General features: G+C 42.3%; 1 protein-coding gene across 1 annotated transcript in view; it reads left to right on the forward strand.

Moving 5' to 3' along the window:
* Positions 1–25,363, forward strand: part of SCN8A (sodium voltage-gated channel alpha subunit 8) — a 151,788-nt gene that overhangs the window by 56,473 nt on the left and 69,952 nt on the right. The window contains exons 4-10 of the mRNA XM_048488370.1: positions 4,676–4,765; positions 5,366–5,494; positions 7,571–7,662; positions 16,868–17,089; positions 19,684–19,747; positions 21,040–21,181; positions 24,811–25,017. Coding sequence (XP_048344327.1) covers positions 4,676–4,765; positions 5,366–5,494; positions 7,571–7,662; positions 16,868–17,089; positions 19,684–19,747; positions 21,040–21,181; positions 24,811–25,017 — 946 coding nt within the window. The remainder of the gene's footprint in view (positions 1–4,675; positions 4,766–5,365; positions 5,495–7,570; positions 7,663–16,867; positions 17,090–19,683; positions 19,748–21,039; positions 21,182–24,810; positions 25,018–25,363) is intronic.

Below are 25,363 nucleotides of genomic sequence, written 5' to 3' on the forward strand. Positions count from 1 at the left end.
TTCGTTTGTTTCCAATGTTGACTTTAAAAAGTATGACACATGATATAAAAGAACTTCACCTAATATGTAATGGTATATACAGGTCGCACGGATGTTCAAAATCTCTGGGAATCTCTGTTAGGTTGTTAAACATTGCATAAGACATGTTTATGTGTGCGCATTTGTAACTTTAAAAATATGGGTGTGAGATTTTGCTGTGGGATGTTTTACTGAGTGTTTTGGGTCCAAGAATACTTACCATTACATTTGGCATGGGGAAGCGAATGAGAATGGATTCCTCATCACAACAGCTCTCTCTCTCTCCTTCACAACATCCCATCACATTGATGAACCCATTCAGTATTAGTCTTCTTGTGCTACAATTCCACTAACCTTAGGGAGGGAGGTCCCAGGAGCTAGCAATATGGTGAAGGAAGTTTCTTAACAATAGAAATAAAGATGTCTTGGAACAAAATCCCACAGTCGATTGGATTACTTCAGGGCTGGATGCTTTTGAAAACATTGAGTCAGCAGGGAGTTCTGCTGTTTGGAAAAGTGTTAAAATATCCAGAACAAAATCTCCAGACCTTCCCCAACCTCCCCCCTCCTAAAAGAGCTGGTGTCAGAATTATTTGATTTTTTAAAACTGTCATACGTTGGTCATGAAAATGAAACAAGTTTTTATTTTTAATTCTCAGAAGTACAGTTGGCAACCTGTGCAGATTGGGTGCCTTCCCTCCTTTCGTCAGGGATGGATAATAATCCTCAGGCCCTTGAAATCTCTCCTCTATTCCGCAAAAGCCAGATACTTTTGTACCAACCCCCATCCATTGTCTTTGTGAGAAACTGTTCTTGCACGTTGTGCTAATTGTAGTCATGTACACTGAGGACCCTATATAAATAAATTTTAAATAAATATAAAGAATGCTCCCAGACTTGGATCTTATGTTTTATTTCCACTAATGGAAGGTGCTTCCACAATTCCACAAGGAGCAGCAGTGGCGTAGGAGGTTAAGAGCTCATGTATCTAATCTGGAGGAACCGGGTTTGATTCCCAGCTCTGCCGCCTGAGCTGTGGAGGCTTATCTGGGGAATTCAGATTAGCCTGTACACTCCAACACACGCCAGCTGGGTGACCTTGGGCTAGTCACAGCTCTTCGGAGCTCTCTCAGCCCCACCCACCTCACAGGGTGTTTGTTGTGAGGGGGGAAGGGAAAGGAGATTGTAAGCCCCTTTGAGTCTCCTGCAGGAGAGAAAGGGGGGATATAAATCCAAACTCCTCCACAAGCAGGAAGGGGATTGTTGTCGATCCCTCCCTTTTTCTGCAGACCCTCATATCATATCCACAATTGCATCTAGAGATCCCCTAAACCTTGAGCAGATTTTCAGGAGGAATTTCTGTTCTCTGAGTGGAACTCCACTCATGGACCATTTCAGGTCATGTGTGGCTCCCCTTCAGGAGCATAAATATTTCTGGGTTGCTCTTTCGTCTTCAAACTGGCTACCTGTTGTTTAGGCGAGGACTGGTTTATAGGGAAATTCTCATTTGCTCATTGCCCCAGAAGGCTGCTGGCAGGAAGAAGAGCCAAGCCAAATTCAGGCCCCTTCCACACACGCAAAATAATGCGTTTTCAAACCACTTTCACAACTGTTTGCAAGTGGATTTTGCTATTCCGCACAGCTTCAAAGAGCACTGAAAGCAGTTTGAAAGTGCATTATTCTGCGTGTGCAGAATGAGCCTCAGTCAGTTTGTCAAGCCCCACTTGACGTTCAGGCCTTTCAGTGGCAGTTATGATTCAAGTCAGTTTACCAGTTTCCTCCTCCTGTATTGGTGCCAGATTGGAGAGGAAGGAATGGGTGAGCCTATGCCCATTGTTAGAACTGTAGGAGCTACTTGTCTTGATTTGCTCCAAAGTCATTTTCACTTTCCAGTCTGCCCATGCTATTGTTGTTTTTACAAATGCATGCTGTTATAGATCCGTAAGCCAACAGCGCAAATCCCTTTTGCTTTTTCAAGAAAAAGTGTATGCCTGCCACTGTGTTGTGCTGAAGACACAACTGTAGTTCTTGTGACCTACAGAAAAATCAGAACAAATGCTTTCAACTTTGTTTTTGAAATTTAACTCAGTATTCAGTAGCTGGCCTTTAGACCTGTCCTAATCATGTGCCAGCAAAAATATGAATTGCAGTTACAGGAGAATTAAACAAAGCCCCCAAAGGAGGATGTTATGAATCTAAATAATCAATGAAGGTAAACAGAAAAAGATCACATGCATTGAGGCAAAAATGGTGTCAAGAAAACAGTATTTTAAAATGACGGAAACATTGAATAGAACACATTATTAAAATAGATTGTCATCATTGTAATTCTGTCTTTCTAGGTCCCATCTAGAAGTTATATCTAGAAGACTTTTACAATTTAGATTTTTTTTATACGGCTTTTCTATCTTGCGCTATATCTAGAAGACTTTTACAAGTTTTGGCTTTTTTAAAAAAAAATCACTTTTCCCCTGTTGTGGGATTTTTCTGCAAACCCAGTGATCTCCCCAAGTCTGTAGTTAAATTCCCCCATCTGAATATGGCCTTATGTTGTGAATTTTCTTTCTGTATTTTTGAGAGGGCTGTATTCAAAATTAGATATAATGATAATCTTCTGGATTTTTAAATGAAAAGCAGGCACGGGTGACTGCAGTTGAGTTGGGAATGGTGGTATGGAATTTAACCCATTTGTTTCCCCACTTCCTTGCACTTCTGAAAAGAATTGTGTATTGGGAGATAATTGTGAACACAGAAATGTCAGAGGGAAAAATGGTAAAGTTGCTCATCCCCTGACAGGAAAAAGAATGATTCAGGATGTCCTTTGCGTGGACAAAATTGCCAAACGCAGGAAACTGATTCAATATTGATTACAAATGCTTCTTTTCTGTATGCGCTCACCAATTCTCTCCAGGAGCGTCCGGGCATCTATGACTCATGGTTATAGTATAATTCCCAAACTGCAGCGTAGACTGGCCTGCTGTAAAATGACAAGATGTATTTCTTTGAAGCTGTGCGGAATAGCAAAATCCACACACACACACACACTTGTTAATATGAATATCGGCAAGCTGCTCATGTTATTATTCTCATAGATGAGTTTATGTTTAATGATTTACAGATGTATTTAATGTCTTAGCGGGATGACACTCAGTGTTTCTATAATTTTAACAAAGTATTCAGAAACAAAGAACCGAATTGTTTCTTTCTGATGAACAAGTGAGACTTTTTTGGATCTGTACCTTTGGGGAATTTCCTAGGACATATCCCTGATAGGATCACTGTGAAATATAATGAAATCAAAGGCATCAGCTCTGGTTACATTACAGTTCTACAGCCTTGACATTAGATGTTAAGCAGTGATTTCCAAACGTGAAACGCTTTTTGTTTTGTTTTTATTTTTCATGTGAGGAGTTGGATCCGTTTGTAGTGGCCAGAATCACGTTCCCTTCCACATTCTGTCCTGGCATAACAATGAAAGGTCAAACCCTGCTAAATCAATGGAAGTTAACAGGCTTTAAAGAGTGCAACTCTGTTGAGAATTGCTCTGTGAATCCTTGTATATTACATTCCCACAATGTATTTATATGTATTTTTACATTTTTAACTGAAGGCTTGCATTTTTACTTCTTTCATCCATCCGTGCTAACAAGCTCAACTTATATTAACATTGCTCTACAATGAATGAGAGTCCCAAAGGTTGGAGTGACCATTCATAGATTAATGACATCTGATACTGAGCAATTTCTCGTGCAGTCCTAAATAGTTACTCCCTTCTGAGTCCATTAAAACCAATGCTGATGGATATCATATGTACAAATACTGTCTCATATTATTAAAATGTGTACATACACATGCATGTAGCATATCATGAAGAATGTGCTATAGCCCTTGCCACAAAATGGTAATTTTGTATGTGTGTAGAGATTTTTATATGTACATGGAATATACAAGACACAACATCCTGTCTAAAATGGTATGGCACTGTACGATTCTTTGAATCTTGTATTTCATCTGTAATTAAATAGCAGAAAAAAGTCTAAACAGATCAGTAAAGTCAGTGTAATCTCAAAATGACTATAATGCAAAAAAGCCATGTACCATTTGGTATCTTTCTGTAGGCACTTCTTCAATTCTGGAATAGTATTACATCTCGAAGTCAGCTTAGTCCATAGCATGACAGGAATGTACTTTGGGGCAGCTCTAGGACTTTGGTGGATTGTATCACTCATATCTGGAGGCTCACAACACAGTGATCTACAGTAGCAAGACTCCAGGGACTTCCCACCATAACCACAGCAGAAAAGCTATAGTATTGCCTATAGTAGTTATCTACAATGCCTCTATTGCAGTAGTGGAGCTGTGACAAAATAGCAAAGCATCTGTTTTTCATTCAGGTCATAGGTTCCCCAGCATTTCCATCTTAAAGTATCAAATGGTAGGTAATGTGAAAGACCTCTACCTAAGACCCTGGAAAGATATTGCCAGTCAAAGTAAATATGCTGGGATACAGCAGGGTCAGACTCAGCGTAAGGCAAATTCATGTGTTCAGTGTTGAGAATACTAACAAGTGTAATAAAAAGAACCTTAGTAGGGGACTTTTAATTTGGGGCTGAATATGCAGTCTGTTATGTTTCCTTCTTCCTTGACTTTTCTCTACAGTATTTAGCATGATCATTATGTGCACTATTTTGACGAACTGTGTGTTCATGACTTTTAGTAACCCACCGGACTGGTCGAAGCAGGTGGAGTAAGTAACAAAGCTGATTTTGTTTTTAATTTCTTAAAATGTCTTTCTTAATTCTTTAAAGCCGTGGTAGCCAGTTGGAGAGGGGGAGGCAAGCATGTCAGCTCCATGGTATGAGATAATGCTACTCTAGTTGATTACCTTGATTGCAATTTGCTTCTGATCTATGGCACAGTGATGGAATTAGAGACAGGAGAATGAGCCTAACTTTATGCTATAGCCAGGCGCAGACCCTCCTGATGTCATCCAAATGTGCCAGGTAACCCCTGCCCCCCTTTACCACATACAATACCTATGCTTCAAATCAGTCAGTCATAATTTAAGGGCCATTGCTTACGTCAACCAGATGAATGCATTGTCTGCCAAAACCCTTGAAAGCAGTATCCAGTCACAATTGCATTTGCCAAAGAACAAGGACATAAATTAATTTTTTAAAAAACATTACAGCCAGTAAATATACTTCCCTTGTTATAAATGCCACTCTATAGAATTTGAAGTGGGAAATTTTGATTTGCACATTTTGTGGGGGAGGGGCACAGGAGTTAGAACATACCTTCTAACAAGTTGCGTTCTGCTCTGCTCCATCATTCTTTGTTCTGACAGGTATACGTTCACTGGTATTTATACATTTGAATCACTTGTGAAAATTATTGCAAGAGGCTTCTGCATAGACGGTTTCACTTTCCTTCGTGACCCATGGAACTGGCTAGACTTCAGTGTCATCATGATGGCGTAAGTTACATGTTTGGCCCTCCTTATGTCAGCAGGCTCTGTATGCAAGCAAAATAAGGAGCAGGCAGTTGAAGATACAGATCAGCCAATCCCTCTCAACATTCCAGAGTAACCCCTAGTAATTTTCAAATATCTGATACTTTCATATTAGGATGCAAGACTGAGTTCATTCCACATAAATCTACTGCTCCAGGGTTAATGTATTTTGGATCAATCTCACACAGTTACTTCTAGATCTTTCTTGATTAAGATCAGTTCTAGGTTATTCATTGGTTCTTGATTATTCTGGACCCAGATGAAAGCTAAGAATAACCTTCAGAAATTCCCATCTTGGCTCTGCCTCAGGACTTCCTGTTTCTTTGAGTTCTGATTTTGATACCAATGGATCAGTAAAAATGGAATGAACTTATAGATAATGTTGCACAGGATTATATTTGCCTCTCTTTTTTTGGCTGGGTCAGTTTGTCTTTCAGATCTGACATGCAGCGAACAACCCAATTGCTGGGCAGCATATACATGTATGCATTAAGGGAGACAGAAGCTAATTTGCTGTGTGTTTCAAGCATTAATGAGTTTGGTCACTGCTACCATTGGTGCAGTTGGCATCAACCACAGCTGAACTCAATCTAGCGCTTAACCCACCAGAAACTGATTGTGGAAAATGTCATTTAATCATGCTATTAAATTGTTGTCTCTACAGTTGGGTGTTTTGATATTGCACATCTCAGTTCTGGCTCTTGAAAGGTGGGGTTTGATCCGCTTTTGGAGCATGATTTTTCAACATTTGTATTGAGTATAATGGGGAGTGGAATCCAGCGTGCCAGGGTTCTCTTCCATGGACCACTATGTAAATCTAAGCCACCAAAAGTCTTGTGGCACCTGACAGACTGACATATGGATATGCCATATGCCTGAACAAAATTTAGTTAACCATTAAGGTGCAACAAGACACCATTTGGGGGTGGTGATTCATTTCAGATACTATGCGATAGGATCTGGAAACAAATTTATTTATGGGTGTTTAGAGCTGCTTATTTTCATGATATTGTTAGAAGACTGATGACAACCCATCCAAGTTATCAAATTCTGATCCACTGCCCAGTTTCTCTAGCTACTGGTGTGCTGCCTAATTTCCTGGCTTCCTAGTACCACATTCCTAGTTCATTAGCATTGTCCAAGAGTGCATTTTGGTTCACTCTTAAAGAAATCCTCCCCCAATAAAGCCAAAGTGTATAGGCCAACTGCTTGGCAAGTAATGCTGGTCAAAACATCCTGTGATAAATGAGACTTCCCAGTGCAGTCCTAAACTAAGCTACAACATCAATAGACAGGTACTTCTGAGGTTGACCCAGTGTTGGGATTCAGCAGGTTCGCACCACTTCGGCAGAACTGGTTGTTAAAATGGTGCTTGTAAACAACCAGTGTTTAAATTATTTGAATCCCACCACCGGAACCAGTTGTTAAATTATTTGAATCCCACCACTGGGTTGACCATCTAAATATCCTTTTGATATCCATTTGATCTGTGGCAATTATGAGGTGATGTTGTTTAGCTCCCTATGCCATAAAATGTTAAACAACTGATTTATGCAAATTAAACTTCTGTTAAAGAGACAGAATTGGGTTTTTTCTGGCCACTTGGCAACCTTAGGTGCAACTCTGCTTAGGAATTTGCATCCTTGCTTCTTTTTCTTCCCCTCTTCCCCTTTTAAAAATGCTATTTCCAAAGCACTTTGAGTTGTGAAATGTTTTTTTTTCCCTGCAAATGAACATGACACTTGGAAAACAAAGCCAGGTGACCACAACTGGTGCCATTAACTCTGGTTTAATTCTGCAGGTATATAACAGAGTTTGTAAACCTAGGCAATGTTTCAGCTCTGCGCACCTTCAGGGTACTGAGAGCTTTGAAAACTATTTCAGTAATCCCAGGTAAGGCAGTTGGTGTTAGGTGTTGAGTTGCAGCTCCCTGTGAGTGACGCATTGCTTTGTCTGTAGTTGTTGTTTTATTCCCCACTCCCATATTTTGTGTGTGTTTTTGTCATTGTGTCTCTTTGTGTGTGACCTCCCTTGTTGCAGATATGTCACAGAGTTTGTGGACCTTGGGAATGTGTCAGCCTTGAGAACTTTCAGAGTTCTCCGAGCTTTGAAAACTATCTCTGTCATTCCAGGTGAGAAATGCTTCTAACCACTAAAAGTGACTGTGTCTTGCACTTCCAGTTTGTGTCTTTTGCCTTCCTTGTCCACTGCCTTTTCAAAAAATGGCACTGCCACATTTTTGACAGGCCTTGCATTCTGCATGAAAGGGCCCTTCAGACAACCAACTTAAGTTCTATAACTGATCAAAAACAAAGTCTCATTGAGCGTCATTGAGAAATTTCCACCATTTTTACTTTGTAAACAGCCATGATGACTGTCACATTTTTGCAGGATAAACAGATTTTAAAGTATTTTTTTAATTGGGAAAACCATATCTAGGAGAAAACCAAACTACAGATGTTATGAAAAAGAGAATTTAAAATGCAGAATGGAAACTTTTTCAAAATATTGTATGATTATTATTTTTTGCTTAATTTTTATCTGTTTGGGAAATCTCAAATCCAGCTCTAGTTGACAATCAACAATTGCATGACTCTTCAACAGCAATTCCACCCCAGCCCTGTATAACCTGCATGTTTGTACCTATGCTTTTCATACAGTGAAAGTATACAACTGTGTAAAATTTAAAAGTGACCGTTACCAGCTTTGAGACCTAGGCCCTTTCCTCACAGGCCAGTCAACAGGGGTTAAGGGTGGGATAAAACCTGGATTGGGGGGAACTTTGCATGGATCCTGCTTCTGAAGTGAGTCTACCCCAGGTTTCCCCAGGTTTTACAAGAATCGCGGTATCTGCAATTCTTTTGTTTTAACACACCTTGCGGCCGCGGCCAAACACATGCTGTGAGGTGCGTTATGGGCTGGGGGGGTCCCTCCTGGCTCCCATCTGCGGAACCGCACAGGCGCTGCTGGCTCCATCAAGGCTCTGGGGGAGCATGGGTGCCAGCCTGCGTAGCTGTGCTTTGGAGGCAGGTAAGTTTGAAAAAAAAATTTAAGCATCTTCATGTGAAGGCACACGCCCCAGCCAATACACTGGCTGTCCACAGGACAGTTAGCCATGTAGACAGCTTGGGGCTGTGCCAGGTTCATTTATCCCGGCTGCAACCTGCTCAGAATTTGCTGTGCAGAAAGAGCCGTAGTAAGACTGCAGAAGCACTCCTATTTTTTGATCCATTTGATACCTAATTTGACAGTGTAGCAGAGAATAATCTAGGGTGGAAGAAAAAGGAAATATAAAAGCTGGAGGCAGTTAGACAAGGGCTGTTTCCTACAGGCAAGATTGTTCTATGTGTAGGAGAAAAACCACATTTACATTCACTTGTGAAACAGCAATGTGGACTTGTATTGTGCCACATGCACACGAGTTGGCTGCCCAACTATTATATGCATAGTACATGAAATATAAAATACAGAATACATGTTATGTTGAGCTAAATGAAATAGGCACTGACATATTCAGATCTAGATCAGCAGCTGTCAAAGGAAAATGTGCTAGTCAGCAATTACTCCCACAAGCTGATTGGATAGTGACTCTATATAACTGTCCAACAAAGTGTGTGTGGTGTGCCGTTGTTATAGTGGGAAGCAGGGGAGCTTCCAGTGTGTTTATATCGCTGCGCTAACATGTTATACCTTCTCATATTGTGGTAAACTGTATTTTCCTTATAGCGGTTATCTTTCAATAATGTGGGAAACGTCCCTTCGGAGAAGATGATAGATACAGTGACTAGGATGTCAGCTTGGGTTCTTTGCTCTGTTCGAGCCAAGATTTTTTTTTGTTCCTTGCTCTGCAAAATTACTCATTTGAGCTTGGACCTCTCACTTAGGACTGAATCAGATGTTACATTTTGCCAGTTATTCCCTTTTCTGTTCATGAGTTGAATCCAACAATCTGTTCACACTAAGATAATGGATCTCTGTGTACCTATCAAGGCTCTTCCTCACTTTCCCTCTACCCTGGCAGTTGCTTCAGACCGTCCTGGGGTCCCAGGAACTGCATGGAATAATCAGCCATGCACAAAAGTGGGATACAGTGAGAAGAGGGAAGGGGCAAAATCACCCCTTCCTCTCTTGTCAATGGAGCTTCACTGATGGAAGAGGAAAGAAGAGTGAATTTTGCCCCTTCCCCTTCTTCACTGGATCCCACTTGGCCATGTGGGCTCTAGGAATAATCTTTCCCAGGGTTGAAAATGATTGCAGGGAAGATGGGAAAGTGGGGAAAACCCATTATTATCAATGCCTTCTTCACTGTCAGTGGCAGAGAAGGAAAAATGCATGGGACAGCTGAAGGCAGCTAAGACTAGGTCAGGCTGCAGCTGACCCACAAGTTAGGAGCTGGAGTGGGAGGGCTGTAAGGAGCTGACCAATGTTAGCACAAGTGGAGTTGGAGAATTGTTGATCTAGCAATGGATGAGACTCAACTGAAGAATCAAAAGGGAGCTGCAAGTCCCACCTCTTACTATAGGAATGGTTAGGTCCTACCAGGTTTAAGAAATGTTGCCTTTCTCCAGTTATGGACTCCTGGCTACCAGGTACGCACTCCTCTGCCCATTCCAGGCTTAAGTCCTGGCTGTCTGCCACCTGTGGACCTGGGGGAGACTGTGGGGGACTTGTGAGTCACTTGAAAATATCCTGAGCTGCCCAGACTTCTCTTCATTGGATGGAAACTGGTTGTTGATCCATCAGGACATCAGGCTTCCAAGTTGGAGCCAATTGTGGCAAAGAAGGGGGGGTGGCTTCTCATGAAGATCCAGTGGTGCAGGGGGCCCCAGGGAATCATGAGGACCAGAGGTGCTGTCTCCTTTCATGAACAGGATGGCATAGTTCAGTCCCTGACACGCCAACCCTATGGAAGCAGTGTAATATTTGAGCTAACAACTCACAGAATGCTCTGAAATTCCCTCAGCAGAGCCATTTCTGTTATCAAAAGGCCACTTAAATGAATCCCACAGATAATGGAAGTTGATGCTATACTGTATCACAATGGCCACCTAAATAAACGTTTGGACTGTATAGTAACATATGTTCTTCATATTCTCTTGGAATATAAACCCTGTGCAAGATATAACATTTCCAACCTTTGCTTGAGCCTGGCCCATATAATTCAGGTGGCTTCACCATTTGGTAGTGCTTGCTATACTCTGGATGATTATGATTTTTTATGGAGAGAAGCACGTCTTTCCAAGACAGGCCTCTGAAGATGCTGTCCAGAGATGTGGGCAAATTGTTAACAAGACCATGGCCACACAACCTGGAAAAACCACAACAACCAGTCCAAAAGAAAACTTTGCTATCATTTAAAATGTAATAGGTTTCTGATCCATCTGCAGAAAGCCATCTGTTCCCCTCAATTCTTGATCCTTCTGAAAGATTAGCTCTTTCTCCTTTCCATCAGAGGTATGCAAGTCAATCACACACTGTTGCTATAATTAAAGGAAATTGGCCTCTAGATTACAGAAGGCATCCGTATTATATTTGTTTACTTGAAATATTTATATGCCACTTTTTACTTTTGAGCAAGTCTTTGGCCTTTTCTGCACATGCAGAATAATGCACTTTCAATCCACTTTCAATACACTTTGCAGCTGGATTTTATTGTGCGGAATAGCAAAATCCACCTGCAAACAGTTGTGAAAGTGGATTGAAAGTGCATGGTTCTGCATGTGTGGAAGGAGCCTGAGATTTACAATCAGAGAAAATCAGAACAAATTGAACATAATACAATGTTCAAAAAAAAGACGGGGTGCCCACACTCCAACACAACCCCACAATGACAGTTTTCTTTATTAATCATTGATGAAAATGTCCACTGCCTGAAATTTGATACCTAGCAACCAGGGCAAGATAGCACCTGTTGTATTCATCCCTAGAGTAAGGGCTTCTTTCCCTGCAGGCAGCTAGATTCTGTAGCTGCTAGTGCTTCCAGGAGTTGTGTCAACTGACTAAAACATGGCGGGGGGGGGGGGGGTAAATAAATTGTCCTTTCCTTGGTTCTTAGATGTTACTACTGCTGCTGCTTCAGTACAAATACAGCCCTTTCCTAACTGTGATGGAGGGACAACATTGTAGATTTGGGCTTTCAAAATGCCGCTTTAAGAGTTTGTCCCCTTTAAGTCCCCAAAACTAAAACTGATAAACAATGGTGTTCCCTGAACATTTGGAATGGGTACTATGATGGTTTGTATAGCTATGCCACTCACATACCATACTTGTAATTACAGTGGAACCTCGGTTTTCGTTGGTAATCCGTCCAAAAAGAATCAATGAAAACCGAAACCGATGAAATCCGAGGCAAACTTTTCCATAGGAATCAATGTAAATCCAATTAATCCGTTCGAGGCACTCCAAAAAACATACCCAAACCACATTTTTTTGGTGAATAAACATAGTGTTTAATGCTGAAAACAGTAACAAACAATAACACTAGGACCAGCTTCAGAGCCGCACCAGAAAGCTGTCCAAAGAGGTCTGTTTCTGACGCCTCTTTAAGATTTGTCTGAAATGGGGCAAGACATTGTCATTAAACAAGTTGCAGACACAGCCTGCAACAGCTTTGTCCGGGTGATTTTTCTCCACAAACCCCTGCACCTTACTGCAAATTGATGAAAACCGAGGCAAATCGATGAAAACCGAGACAAACTTTTCACTGAAAAAATCGATGAAAACCAAAACCGATGAAAACCAAAGGCAATGAAAACCAAGGTTCCTCTGTATATTTATTCCTGTACAAGAGTTCTTTAAATCCAGGGCTTTTTTTTAATAGAATGGCCCAACAATTCTACATGGAGACTGTTGTATTCTGAATATTTTCTTGACCTTGTGGCAACAGGCAGCACAAAGAATATTTCCTTTTAAAGCTTTGTAAGAGAAATCTCTTCTAGGGTATCTCCACAAGTTTTTCTGTGTCTGCCTAATATTACAATTGCCCCCAGAACCCTACCTAAATTAAGATCCAAGACAACCCCTCTTGGGTTTAACTACTTTTTTAAAAATGCTGATCTATGCCATAAACTACCAACATATTTAAGGGTGGGTACACAGTGGAGAATAACAGCTACAATCCTTTGGGAAGAGCCATCCAGGTTCCAAATTTGGCTAGCAATACTGCTGGCTTTGCTTATCCTTGTCTGCACATGAACTGCGCCGAGAAGTGTCACACTTCATACCCCTGCCCCAGCATGTTGCACAGAAATGATTGCCGGTGTGGTGTAGTAGTTAGAGTGTCAGACTAAGATGTGGAAGACCCAGGTTCAAATCCCCATTCTGCCATGAAAGCTTGCTGAGTAACCTTGCACCAGTCACACCCTGTCAACCACACCTACGTCATAGGATTGTTGCGAGGCCAAAATGGAGAAGGGGAGAATGCCAGTAAGCAGATTGGGGTACCCATGGAGACAAAGTGAGGTGTACATAAAACAAAATGAAAAATAAAGCAATTAACAGTTCAGTTGAGCTGCTCAGCACCCATACACTATATCCAACCTATCCCACTGTACAATAAGTAGTGGGCTATTTATTTATTTACTGTACATTTATTTCCTGCCTATCACCAAAGTCTCTGGTAGGGGTACACTCCTTTGTAGGAACAGGCCTTCATTGTGTGATGACTCAGTGTGCTCACCAGCTCACAGCTGCATGCCCTATTCCTGCTATCCTTAGTCATGGTGTCACTAGATCAAAGACAAGGTTTAGTTAAACCAGAAACAACATGAAGCAGACAAAACATATTCTCTCAGAAGCTAGTCATCTCTGTGTGTGAGAGAGAGAGAGACAGAGACAGAGACAGAGAGAGGGGTGTCATCAAGTCATTATGGTGACCCCAGGAAGGGGACTTTCAAAGCAAGTGATCAAACAGAGCTGCTTTGCCATTGCCTTCCTTTGCAGAGTCTTCCTTGGAGGTCTCCCTTCCAAGTGCCCACCATGCTTAGCTTCCGAGATCTGACTAAATTGGGCTATACCATGCTGCCTTCCCTCCCGAAGACAGTCATATGGGAACCCAAAATCCTTACTTGGCCCTGACATTACTGGGTTGTCCAAAGCTGCTGTACAGAAGGAACAGTATGTAAGAGTGCTCAACAATTGTCTGCATAGGGGAGGGAGAGAGATTTTCTAAGGCTTTTTCCGGTGATCCCAAAGGCTGGGCAATTAACAGCCCAACCAATAATGTTTCACGTCACATGAGAATTCAGAGGATCCTCAACAATAGCATCTCTAGCCCTGACACCCATAAATGAGCTTCTCGCCATATCAAAGGTGCATTTTCCTTGTTACTGCTAACTTGCTGTAAAGCTAACTCAGCCATTCTCAACCAGGGTTCCGTGGTCCCCTGGGGTGCCACGGCAACACTACTGCCCCCCTCATTTTTGTGGTGTCTCCCACTGGCGCCAGCAAGGACATGGAGCTGGCCCATGGGGCAGGGCCTTCCGCAAGGTCAGCAGCCACCCCTCCCATGCTTCCCTTCACTCTGGGAGGGGAAGGTGGGGGGTGGCGGCAGGGGTACCGTGAGATATGAAGAGTGAGGTCAAGGGTACCCTGACCTCGAAAAGGTTGGGAAACACTGAGCTAACCACATCCACATGCGAAAACTGTGCTGCTACTGAATGGTTTGGCCCAATTAATGATCAGGGAACTGTTTCTGAAATTTAGGGGGATGGGAGCCCAATCCGTCTTCTGTATGGGAGGCCACTGGAAACAGCTGTAAGTTTTTCAATGAAGGAAAGGATAGGTATGCTTTTAATTTGCATCAATTGGAGGAAAGAACAGTGAGTTAAAAGGGATAGTGGGGCAGGTGCTGAAGGGAAAGCACTGCAGTTGGTTACTAAGTTTGATAAGAAGCGTGTTGGCTGCACCTCATTTTAATGCTCATTTCAAAATCCATATGAGCTGAATAGCAATTGGGTTTGATGGTTAATTTACTTAGTTAACTGGGGTGGGGAAGTAGGTGGAAGAAAATAGACATGTGAGAGGGGAGGAGACCAGGAATCATGAAGGGAGGGGGAGATGGGACTCCCCCACATTACAGGGAGATGGGATTTCCCCACAGGTTTTGTAGCCCCCCACATGTAATATTATAATCTTAAATTCCTCTAGGAAAGGGAAATTTTACTGTGGCGCTGGTCTATACAGATTGTCCTCTATGTCCAAGAATACCCTGGAACAGACACTACTGATGAAAAGTCTATCCCCCCCTTCCCCGGCTGTACATTTTTGCACTGCACTTTTTCATGCAATCAGTATCAGACATCTCTTTGCTGAGTCCTGGCAATCTGTTCCAGAAATGTGATGTTTTCTGGAAACATGGAAATAGTAAAGGGTAAAATAATTCACGAGGGGTCCTGAATGTGCTCTTTCACAAATTAGACTCCAATGGGAAGGCATCCAAAACAGCAAAAAATGTGAAATCCTTGCTCTCTCCCTGCTAAGCAGATGTACACTGCAGTCAGCTTTAGCAGTGCTGATTGGCTAGGGAGGTATGAGAGGATGAAGGAGAGACCTGCATTCACACACCTGAATGCTAGAATCCTTCCCCTGTGCATTCTTTCCATTGATGGATCTGGCTAATTGAAATGGCGCAAAGGTGTTTAGCTGCAGCTGCTAATGAATCTGGCCTATTCTCTTTATCTTTATCAATATAGCTTCTCTGCATTTATAAGGATTTCAGAACATTTTAAGGATTTTAGAACATCATCAGTTAATATAAATAGATTCCAAATTTTTGCACCACACGACCGAATCATTCCACCCATAGAATCAGTGACATAGGTATAGATTTTTAGGGGGGGTTCAGGGGGCCATGCCCCTACCCGCCCCTGGGGGCATGGCCACACCTCCCCAAGTCCCGTCCCTGACTTCAGTGCTTATAAAAGCAGCTCCCCAAGGCTGGGGATGGCAGACTCCCCTGCCTCCCCGCCCCCCCCCCACACACACACACTGGCTGGACTCCCAGCTGGCTGCGGGCAGTCCCTTCTGCCCTCCCCTCTGGGCAGAGAAGTAGCTAGGGAAAATGGAGCCCGGTGCAAAATCTGAGTTTTACACACACCCATGGGCAGCTGCTGTGAAGCTGGAATCCATCCCCAAACACCATCACTTTCAATGGTGTTTAAACTAGCGAGCCCAGATTCTGCTTTTAAATCCACCTTAAAGGGAGAATCCGGGGTCCCCAGTTAAAACAACATTGAAAGTAAAGCTGTTTGGGGGTGGATTCTCCTCCACCCTGAAACAGCATCCCTTTCAATGTTGTTTTAACTGGGGACCCCAGATTCTCTCTTTAAATCCATGCCAAAGGGGGTTGATTTAAAACGAAAATCTGGGGACATTTGGGGGGTGCCTGCTGTCAGGGGTACATTTGTTAAGCTAGCAGCACCAAACATTCAGGATATCTTTAGGAGACTCTCCTGAAGATACCACCCAGGTTTGGTGAAGTTTGGTTCAGGGGGTCCAAAGTTATGGACCCTTAAAGGTGTAGCCTCCATCTTCTATTAGCTCCCATTGGAAACAATGGGGGATGGGGCACCCCTTTTGGGAGTCCCTAACTTTTGACCCCCCTGAACCAAACCTCACCAAACCTGAGTGGTATCATCAGGAGAGTCTCCCAACAAATCCCTGAAATTTTGGTGCTGCTAGCTAGCCTAAAAACAGCGCCCCCTGCAGGCCAAGAACCAAAAAACACTTTAAAATACAAAAAACCCACAAACGGGGGGCGGAGCTTTGGACATGTTATGGGTGGGGTTGAACCCAAGAACCCCCCCCCTTACCTACTTCCTCTCATAGAATATCTGAGTGGTTTGAATGGGAGTCGATACACAACTTTTTAACATTATTTTTTAATTTACTAGACAAGAAGGGATTTGTTTTTAATATTTACAAAAGTTTCCAAGTGTTGAAAAAGAAATTGTTATTTTTACCTCAAGATAGGATCTGTTCTTATTGCTCTTTTACCTTACAAGGAAAGTCTGCTAGAATGAGGCAGTGAAATGCAGACTGATATTTTCATATCCTAGAGTTCTGAAATATGCCTTTTCACAGTGGGCCCATATGCTTTTGTTTCTTTATGTTAACGTGACAGATGAAACTCTCAAGCTAGGCTCGCCTTTGCTGGGCTAGTCTTGGAATACATGATGTGAAGGCTTTCATCCATAGGACAAAATTCTGCCAAAGCTCATACTCAATTGTCTTTGGCTTCACCCTAGTCAGGGCACCTTAGGTAGTCTATATAATTATGCCTAAGTAATTTTTCCTAAGATTGTGCAGGAGTGTTATAATGGCTTTCCTTTTCCCTAGGCTTAAAGACCATTGTGGGAGCTCTGATTCAGTCTGTGAAGAAGCTGTCAGATGTGATGATCTTGACAGTGTTTTGTCTCAGTGTGTTTGCTTTAATCGGGCTACAGCTGTTCATGGGGAATTTAAGGAACAAGTGTGTGATCTGGCCCATTGACCTCAATGAGACCTACTTGGATAATGGCACCAAGGGCTTTGACTGGGAAGAATACTCCAACAACATGTGTAAGTTTATCTCTGTTGTGCGTAGTGCATGCTTATTGTAAGGCTCATTGGCTCATCCCTGTAACCCCAAATTTCATTGTTAGTCTCTGGAGAGTGGTTTTTGACGAATAGTTTTTCATTGGCAATCCATGTTTGTCTTGTATTACCTTATTGGTCTGTTTCTTACGCTTGGAAAGTCTCTGCGCATCAGTCCTTAAAATCAGTTGAGTAGAAGGCCATTTTTACAACCAATTCCTGAGATTCTCCCCAGTTTCACTGTGAACTGGGTATCACTTCAGGAGTCATCCATTCAGGCCACCAAAATATTCTAATTTTTAATATGGAATAATAGCATGCATCCAGAGGATGCGCATCCAGCCTAAACAGCCTTCCTGCAAGTGGAAGAAGACTCCGAGTAGGAGGGTTCATGCTAAAGACTTTGACATGATTCTGCCTTGTATTTGATCAAAGCGATCTGACCCATCTTTCGTACTATTGTCTGCTGTGGCTGGCAGTGGCTCCCCAGGGTTTCAAATACTGGTTTTTCATATCACCTGCTATATAATGCTTTCCATTGGGGATGCTAGAGATAGAATTCAGAATGTATTGAATGCAAAGCAGATGTTGTATCAAAGTGCCCAGAAGGTAGCCAGCAAGCGAGTAAAATATGGGCTAGACAATTCTACTATTAGATGGGTTAATAATTGGTTGACTGACTGAACCCAAAGGTTGCTCACCAATAGATCATCTTCGTCCCGGAGACCAGTGATTAGTGGAATGCCACAGGGCTCTGTTCTGGACCCAGTGTTAGTCAATATTTTTATCAATGACTTGGATGACAGACTAGAGGGCATGCTAATCAAATGTGCAGATGACACCAAATTAGGAGGAGTAGCTAATACCTCAGAAGACAGCGTCAGGATTCAAAATGACCTGGACAAATTAGAGAGCTGGGCCAAAATTAACAAAATGAATTTCAACAGAGATAAATGTAAGATACTACACGTAGGCAGAAAAAAATGAAATGCACTGATATAGGATGGGTGGCACCTGGCTTGACAACACTACATGTGAAAGGGAACTGGGAGTCTTAGTCATCAGCGATCTGGGAGACTTGAGTCAGCAGTGTGATGCAGCAGCCAAGAAAGCCAATACAATTATGGGCTGTAACAATATGAGTATAGTGTCTAGATCGAGGGACGTAATAGTACTTCTCTAGTCTGCATTAGTCAGATGTCACCTGGAATAGTGTGTCTAATTGTGGGCACCACAGTTCAAAAGGGATATTGACAAGTTGGAACGGGTTTAGAAGAAGGTGACCAAAATGATAAAAGATCTGGAATCCACGCTGTATGAGGAGAGACCTAGGGAACTGGGTATGTTTAGTCTGGAGAAGTGAAGGTTAAGGGATGACATGATAGCCATGTTTAAATATTTGAAGAGATGTCATGTTGAAGAGGAAGCAAGCTTGTTTTCTGCTGCTCCAGAGACTGGTAAAAGGAGTATTGGATTCAAGATACAGGAAAAGAGATTCCACCTAAACATTAAGAAAAGGTTTCTGACAGGGCTGTTCGACAGTGGAATACACTGCCTCAGAGGGGGTTGAGTCTCCTTCTTTGGAGGTTTTTAAACAGGGCCATCTGTCTGGAGTGCTTTGACTATGTCTTCCTGCATACTAACGGGTTGGACTTGATGGTCCTTGTGGTCTCTTCCAACTCCATGGCCGTTTCCGCACGGCCACGCTCGGGGGGTGCATCGGCATATATGATGCCGACATACCCCCCGGGACCGTTCGCACAAACGGTCCCGGTAGGGGCGGGAAGACGACGCAGCCTGCGCAGAGGCTGTGCCGTTGCCCAAACACCTTACCGTTCCTCCGACCTTCCAGCGTGTCGCCCAGGCTAGGGAACATGCCTTCCTGCCCTGCGCAACAGCTCTGAAGTCGCAGGGCGGGGGGTGTCCCCTGGCCTGGGCGACACGCCAGAAGGTCGGAGGGACGGTAAGGCATTCGGGAAAGGGGGGAAATGGTGCCTTCCAGCCGCTGCCATTCGCACGGCAGTGGTTGGAAGCCACTGTTTCTGAAAAACCTCGCTCAGGGAAAAATCTCGCTCAGGTTCGGAAACAGCGGCTTTGCACTGCTCGGGGGTTGCGAGGCCGCTGCTGCTGCGATACAGTGGCAGTGGCCGTGCGAACCCCTCCCCAGGGACGCTGTTTTTAGCGTCCCTGGGACGCTGTAATCCACCCGTGCAAAAACAGCCCATGATTCTATGAAAAACCTGTTAAAGATTTTTAGATCACTAAAAGAGGGTAAACATGTTATTCTGTTGCAATAGCTGTCAAGAGATGTAGCTGTACCCATCTATACAGAGCTAGAACTAAATCCTACAATCCACAGATACAAGATCAATCATTTAACACATACTTTCCTCCTAGCTACTTGCACATCAGCATCCTGAAATGACAGAGTTCCAAAGCAACTTTGTGCCTTTGCCCCTTAGGTGGTAGGAATGCTAGTTTCTCAACTCATGGCTCAATGTTCTCAGTTTTTGTGCTATTATTCCTTATTGCTTGATCAATTCTTATTTCCTTTTTTCTCCTTTTTCTATCTGCTCTAGCAAATTTTTACATATTACCTGGGTTTCTTGATCCTTTGTTATGTGGGAACAGCTCAGATGCAGGGTAAGTTCTCCGCTCAAAATTAATTTCTTTTTCTCCCTCTCTTAAATCTCCAGAAAGCAATTTGACAAACCACTATTGGAAAGGGGGGGAAATCAATACTGATGGATACCATTCCAAAAGCACCGGAATAGCTTCATGTGCAAAACCATTTGTTTACCTTGTGCCTTTTTACCATGGGCTGTTTAAAGATCTATGTTCTTTATTACATAAACTTATTAGCCCCAAGCAAATAGGTTTTAAGCATCAATACCTCATGGATTAAGACCCGCGTGTACCTATCCCATTTCAAATACATTAATGCAGAGACATCTCCTTTGAGTGACAGTCTGTGCACATCATGTCCTATATGAGTAGGCCGTGTACACACAATCTCTTCCTCAAAATCTGTGTGAAGCACAGGGATCAATTTTGTACATGTCGGGCTCTGGGCTCAGCGTTTCCTATGCAAGCACAAAGTCCAATTTAAAGATGTCAGGCAGCCACAAGCTGGGGAAGACAACTCAGATTTTAATCCTCCACAAGGTGTCATGACATATGTACTCCCCCCTCCCCCCCAAAAATGACATCCTAATAGTGCCATTCTAACCAGAATTACACTGTTCTAAGCCAATTGACTTCAGTGAGTTTAGGAGGGCATCACTCAGTTTAGGTTTGCATCGTAAATTGTCTTGTCCAGTCAGTCTTCCAGATGTAGAAAAGGACTGTGAAAGGAGTTGATTGGATGTCTTGCCCTGTATTTGGTGACTAGCGAATATTTATTTATTTATTCATTCATTCATTTATTTATACTTTTGATTTATTGGCCGCCATCCCCGAAAGGGCTCAGGGCAGCTTGCAACATGATAAAACTATAAAACTAGAATATGTCAATGTATTGTCGAAGGCTTTCACGGCCAGATTCAGCTGGTTCTGGATGGTTTTCCGGGCTGTGTGGCCACCAGACCACGGCCACACAGCCTGGAAAACCCTCCAGAACCAGTAGAATATGTCAGTTTGTCAACATTTGATCTCTAGCTTCTGATTTCTGTTGGGACATTCACTAATAGAACTGAACTCAAAGTTGGTAAATTGTTGAGATATCCGGAGTTGATCTTTATGTACTATTTTTGCATGTGTGTGCCCTAAAGTTGCATAGATGCGCCTGAGTAGACGAAAGAACTGCTCTGATAATCAAGTCAGTCTGTCAATGTACAGGTTCCATTAAGACCTGCTGAAAGTGCTACATCTTCCCCTTTGGAGCCTGATGCTCCTCTCGTGCCAACTTGCTGAATCTTCTTCCCTCCTGTCTGCAGCCAATGCCCTGAGGGATATACATGCATGAAAGCAGGGAGGAATCCAAACTATGGCTACACCAGCTTCGACACTTTCAGTTGGGCTTTCCTAGCCTTATTTCGCCTTATGACTCAGGATTTTTGGGAAAACTTGTATCAGTTAGTAAGTATTACAGCCTTATCCTTTACTTATCCATGATGATTCTCCTTTGCACTATGGCACAAGCCTCAGCAGTATGAGGAATATGAAAGAATCATAACGTCATTGAATACAATTTGCCTGTGAAGAAATCCAGAAGTATCTCCTAGCACTGGAAGAGTTAACAAAGCAGCAGATGTAGTTCAGTGCTCTGAAGCACAAAGCATTGCTCACTTTATGCTGTGCATTGTCTGTCATTGAATTGGCTATTATTACTTAAGGGAAAAGAATTGGCAAAGTGCAAAATTGAGAAATGCAAAACCTTTAGTACTGGTGTTACATCTCCACACAATCCTACCAGAACAATAGGGAACAGAATCAGTAGGGAGCATGCGCACTGTTTTCCCCTCAATAAGGAGATAAGGTCTTCTGGGGACAACTGAAAAAAAGCAGCAATATGATTTGTTAGGAAAACATTAGAATATTATGTTTAATTATAAACAGTATGGCAAATATTATTGAGACAGCTCTTTTCGTAGATTCTTTTGCACTGAAAATAGGAAGTTAAAATAATGCTAACCTGCTCTGGACTGGGGCAATTTAGAAAAATGATATGCAGAGATAGAGATTAGAGCACAGGTGTTAAACTCGTGGCTCTCCAGATGTTGTGGACTACAGTTCCCATCATTCCCTTCCAGCATGACAGGGGATGATGGGAACTGTAGTCCATAACATCTGGAGGGCCACGAGTTTGACACCTATGGATTAGAGGTAGGACAGTGATGCCCTCTTCAGGATCTGCTGCTTCAAGAGGCTGTTTCAAATTTGAAAAGGTGAAGAAAGGCCTTTGTGCAAGTACTGGGTTATTACTGACCCATGGGGTGACGTCACATCATGACATTCTAGGCCACAGGTGTCAAACTTGCGGACCTCCAGATATTCATGAACTACAGTTCCCATCAGCCCTTGCCAGTATAGCCAATGCTCATGTTGGGAAGGACTGATGGGAATTGTAGTTCATGAACATCTGGAGGGGCGCAAGTTTGACACACCTGTTCTAGGCAGACTATATTTTGGGGGTTGTTTGCCATGGCCTTCCCAGTCATCTCTACTTTGCCCCCAGCAAGCTGGGTTTTCATTTTACCAACCTTGCAAGGATGGATTGTTTCAGATTGCTTCATAGTAAAGCTGGCTGAGGAAGTGTGAACTTCTGTTTTCCTACATAACATTTCAGTACTTCATAAATTCTGTTACTCTGAACATTTCATTTGGAAAATTATTTTGAAAAATAAGAGAAATAAAAATCAGAGGTAGGAAAGATAAGAATTAATTGCTTTATTTCGTTTAGAAAAGAGATGGCAAAGTGGGTATATGATTAAAACATGCAATCTGACATAGGAAGAACAAGGAAAAATTGAGGATTCCCCCCCCCCATACATAATAGCAGAACTCCATGATGTACTGAACACACATTTGGTTTAAAACACAGTTACTGTTAGATGTCTGTCCATTAGAGTGGAAGATACAAATATAATGCATGATATGCCACGAGTATCTTACAATGACTTGAGACTGGCAGTAATACAACTTCACTCCAACAATAAACAATAGCATGTGCTGCAATAAATTTTGACAACTTTAAGGTACTGTTTGACTCTTGTTGCATTATACTCAGTCTTGTTAGGTACAGAAATACCAAAGTTATCAGGAATAGTTTATTCTAAAGTTAGTGTGGTGTAATGGTTAAAAGCAGGTGCACTCTAATCTGGAGAACCGGGTTTGATTCCCTGCTCTGCCATTTGAACTGTGGAGGTTTATCTGGTGAACCAGATTAGCTTGTGCACTCCAACATATGCCAGCTGGGTGACCTTGGGCTAGTCACAGTTCTTCAGAGCTCTGTCAGCCCCGCCCACTTCACAGGGTGTTTGTTGTGGGGGGGGGACGGGAAAGGAGATTGTAAGCCTCTTTGAGTTTCCTTACAGGAGAGAAAGGGGAGATATAAATCCAAATTCTTCTTCTCCTTCCTTCTAAATTGCATTGGCACGAATAATACAGAAGGGAAGTACTTTGCTGCTAAATCAAAGCTAAACAAACGACCTTATCCAGCAGGGTAGAAAACGGAAGAATGAATTACCATAAATGGACTAACTTTACCAAACAGTATCCTGCGCCTTCAAAAAAAAATTCTGGAACATTCTGACCACTATTAGAACGTAGTACCATTAGTTTGGCACAGTGTACTTTTTGTGTTTTCCCTTTGTCTTATTCTGTTTTAGTGATTATTGTGGAAACAGAAAATAGCAGGACTCATAATTCTATATGCTTTTCTTATATGAAACAAATTGATTCAGACTTATCTCTCCCAATATGGACAGTCAAGATGGATAACCTCTTTTTTAGTGTGTAATTTTTGATGCCTAAATTATGTATACATTGACCTCAAGGTTTCCTGAGAGCAGCTGATGAGTCATCTTTTAGGAAATAGTGCTTGTACCCCAGAGACCTATATCCTTCAAATTCTCCATGCAGAACTATACATACATTACCCATCTGATAAATGGCTTCTTAAGGGGTGGTAGTTAAAGCATATCTCTGGCTTGACAGACAGTTATTCCTTTCCTTCCCTGTGTACTTTTCAGCATTAATTCACTGCTTGGAAGAGCCAACATTACTGCTAATGTCCTCATTGGCAAGACCTAAATCCTCTAGGGATTTTAAGCTCGATCTCCAAGGCCTTTATTGGACCTGATACCTAAAGGACAACCCTACATTTGAAAGGCTTTTCTCTTTGGGGGGAGGGTCAGAAATTTCATCTATTGTGGGTCAATCATAAGTCCATCCAACTGTGAATATGCTGTGTTTGAGCCTGGAAGTTATATTTTAGGACTGCATCTAGAAAACTGCTATTCACACTACCCCAGAAGTAGGCAAGTTTAAAATAGTTTTGGTTTTTGTTTTTCATTTCTAGATTGCCTGTTCTGTTGGTGTCACTCTGTTGCTGCTTTTTACTAATTGCAGTGGGAGTAAACGTTTTAGAATGGAGAAATATTCCAGATTCAGCAATGTCCACATGCCTAGACATTGGTGTGACATTGTTGTCTAAAGTGAAGTGTATGCTGGTGAGCATTGAAAGACTAGATAGCAGAGAGTATATCATCCTAGGTCATCTCTCAAAAATATTACTTATCTTGGGAGAAGAAGTAAGGAATTATAGAAACTAGTAGAGTAATACTTCTGTGGTAAAACTTAGAGGAGGTATTTTTGGTCAAGGCATGAAAGACCCTATGGACAAGATGGTGGACAAACTTCCTTCAGTGAGCAGTTCATGACATAAAATGAAGAACCATAAATGTTGTCCTGAGCTCCTCAGAAAATAATAAAATACAAATGTGCTAGATGAAATACATATCTACACTGAATAACATACATATCTACAGTTAATGGCATGTATGCCATGCCACTGAATTAAGTTTGAATGAAGTCTTCTTCCAGCCTGAGAAGTCTTCCTCTGATGTAAGTGTCTCTTACATTGTGGGCTCCTTAGTCACCCGGGGGGGGGGTGTTGGGGGGAGACCTCTTTTAGCCTAAGATCGGATACATGCTAGGGTGTGGAAGTGTAACTTGATAATATTACATCTCTTTGTTCTCCACAGACCTTGCGAGCGGCAGGAAAAACATACATGATATTTTTTGTCTTGGTTATATTTGTTGGGTCATTTTATTTGGTGAATTTGATTCTGGCTGTGGTGGCCATGGCCTATGAAGAGCAGAACCAGGCTACGCTAGAAGAGGCCGAGCAGAAGGAAGCAGAATTCAAGGCCATGTTGGAACAGCTGAAAAAACAGCAAGAAGAGGCTCAAGTTAGTCCTTTTCCCAATTCTTCAAATGAATTGGTATCTGTACTTTATGATTTTCTAACGTAGAGCAAAAATGTATAAAATCGTTGCAAATAGGCCAAACTAAGTGCCACAGCCTTTAATGTTACAGATTAAAACAGGGAATGGAGGAATGAGGGGGTTTTTTCTCCCGCTCCCATAATACTAGAGCTCCAGGGCACCCAATGAAGTTGATTAGCAATGGATTTGGCATGGGCAAAAGAAAGTACTGCTTTACTTTGTCAACAATTAAATTGTGGGATTCACTGCCAGTGGATATACTGGGGGAGCACTAGCATGAATGGCCTTAAAAAGGAATTAGGTCTATCAG

This window comes from Sphaerodactylus townsendi, linkage group LG03 (assembly GCF_021028975.2).
Source record: "Sphaerodactylus townsendi isolate TG3544 linkage group LG03, MPM_Stown_v2.3, whole genome shotgun sequence".
Taxonomy (NCBI): Eukaryota; Metazoa; Chordata; class Lepidosauria; order Squamata; family Sphaerodactylidae; genus Sphaerodactylus; species Sphaerodactylus townsendi.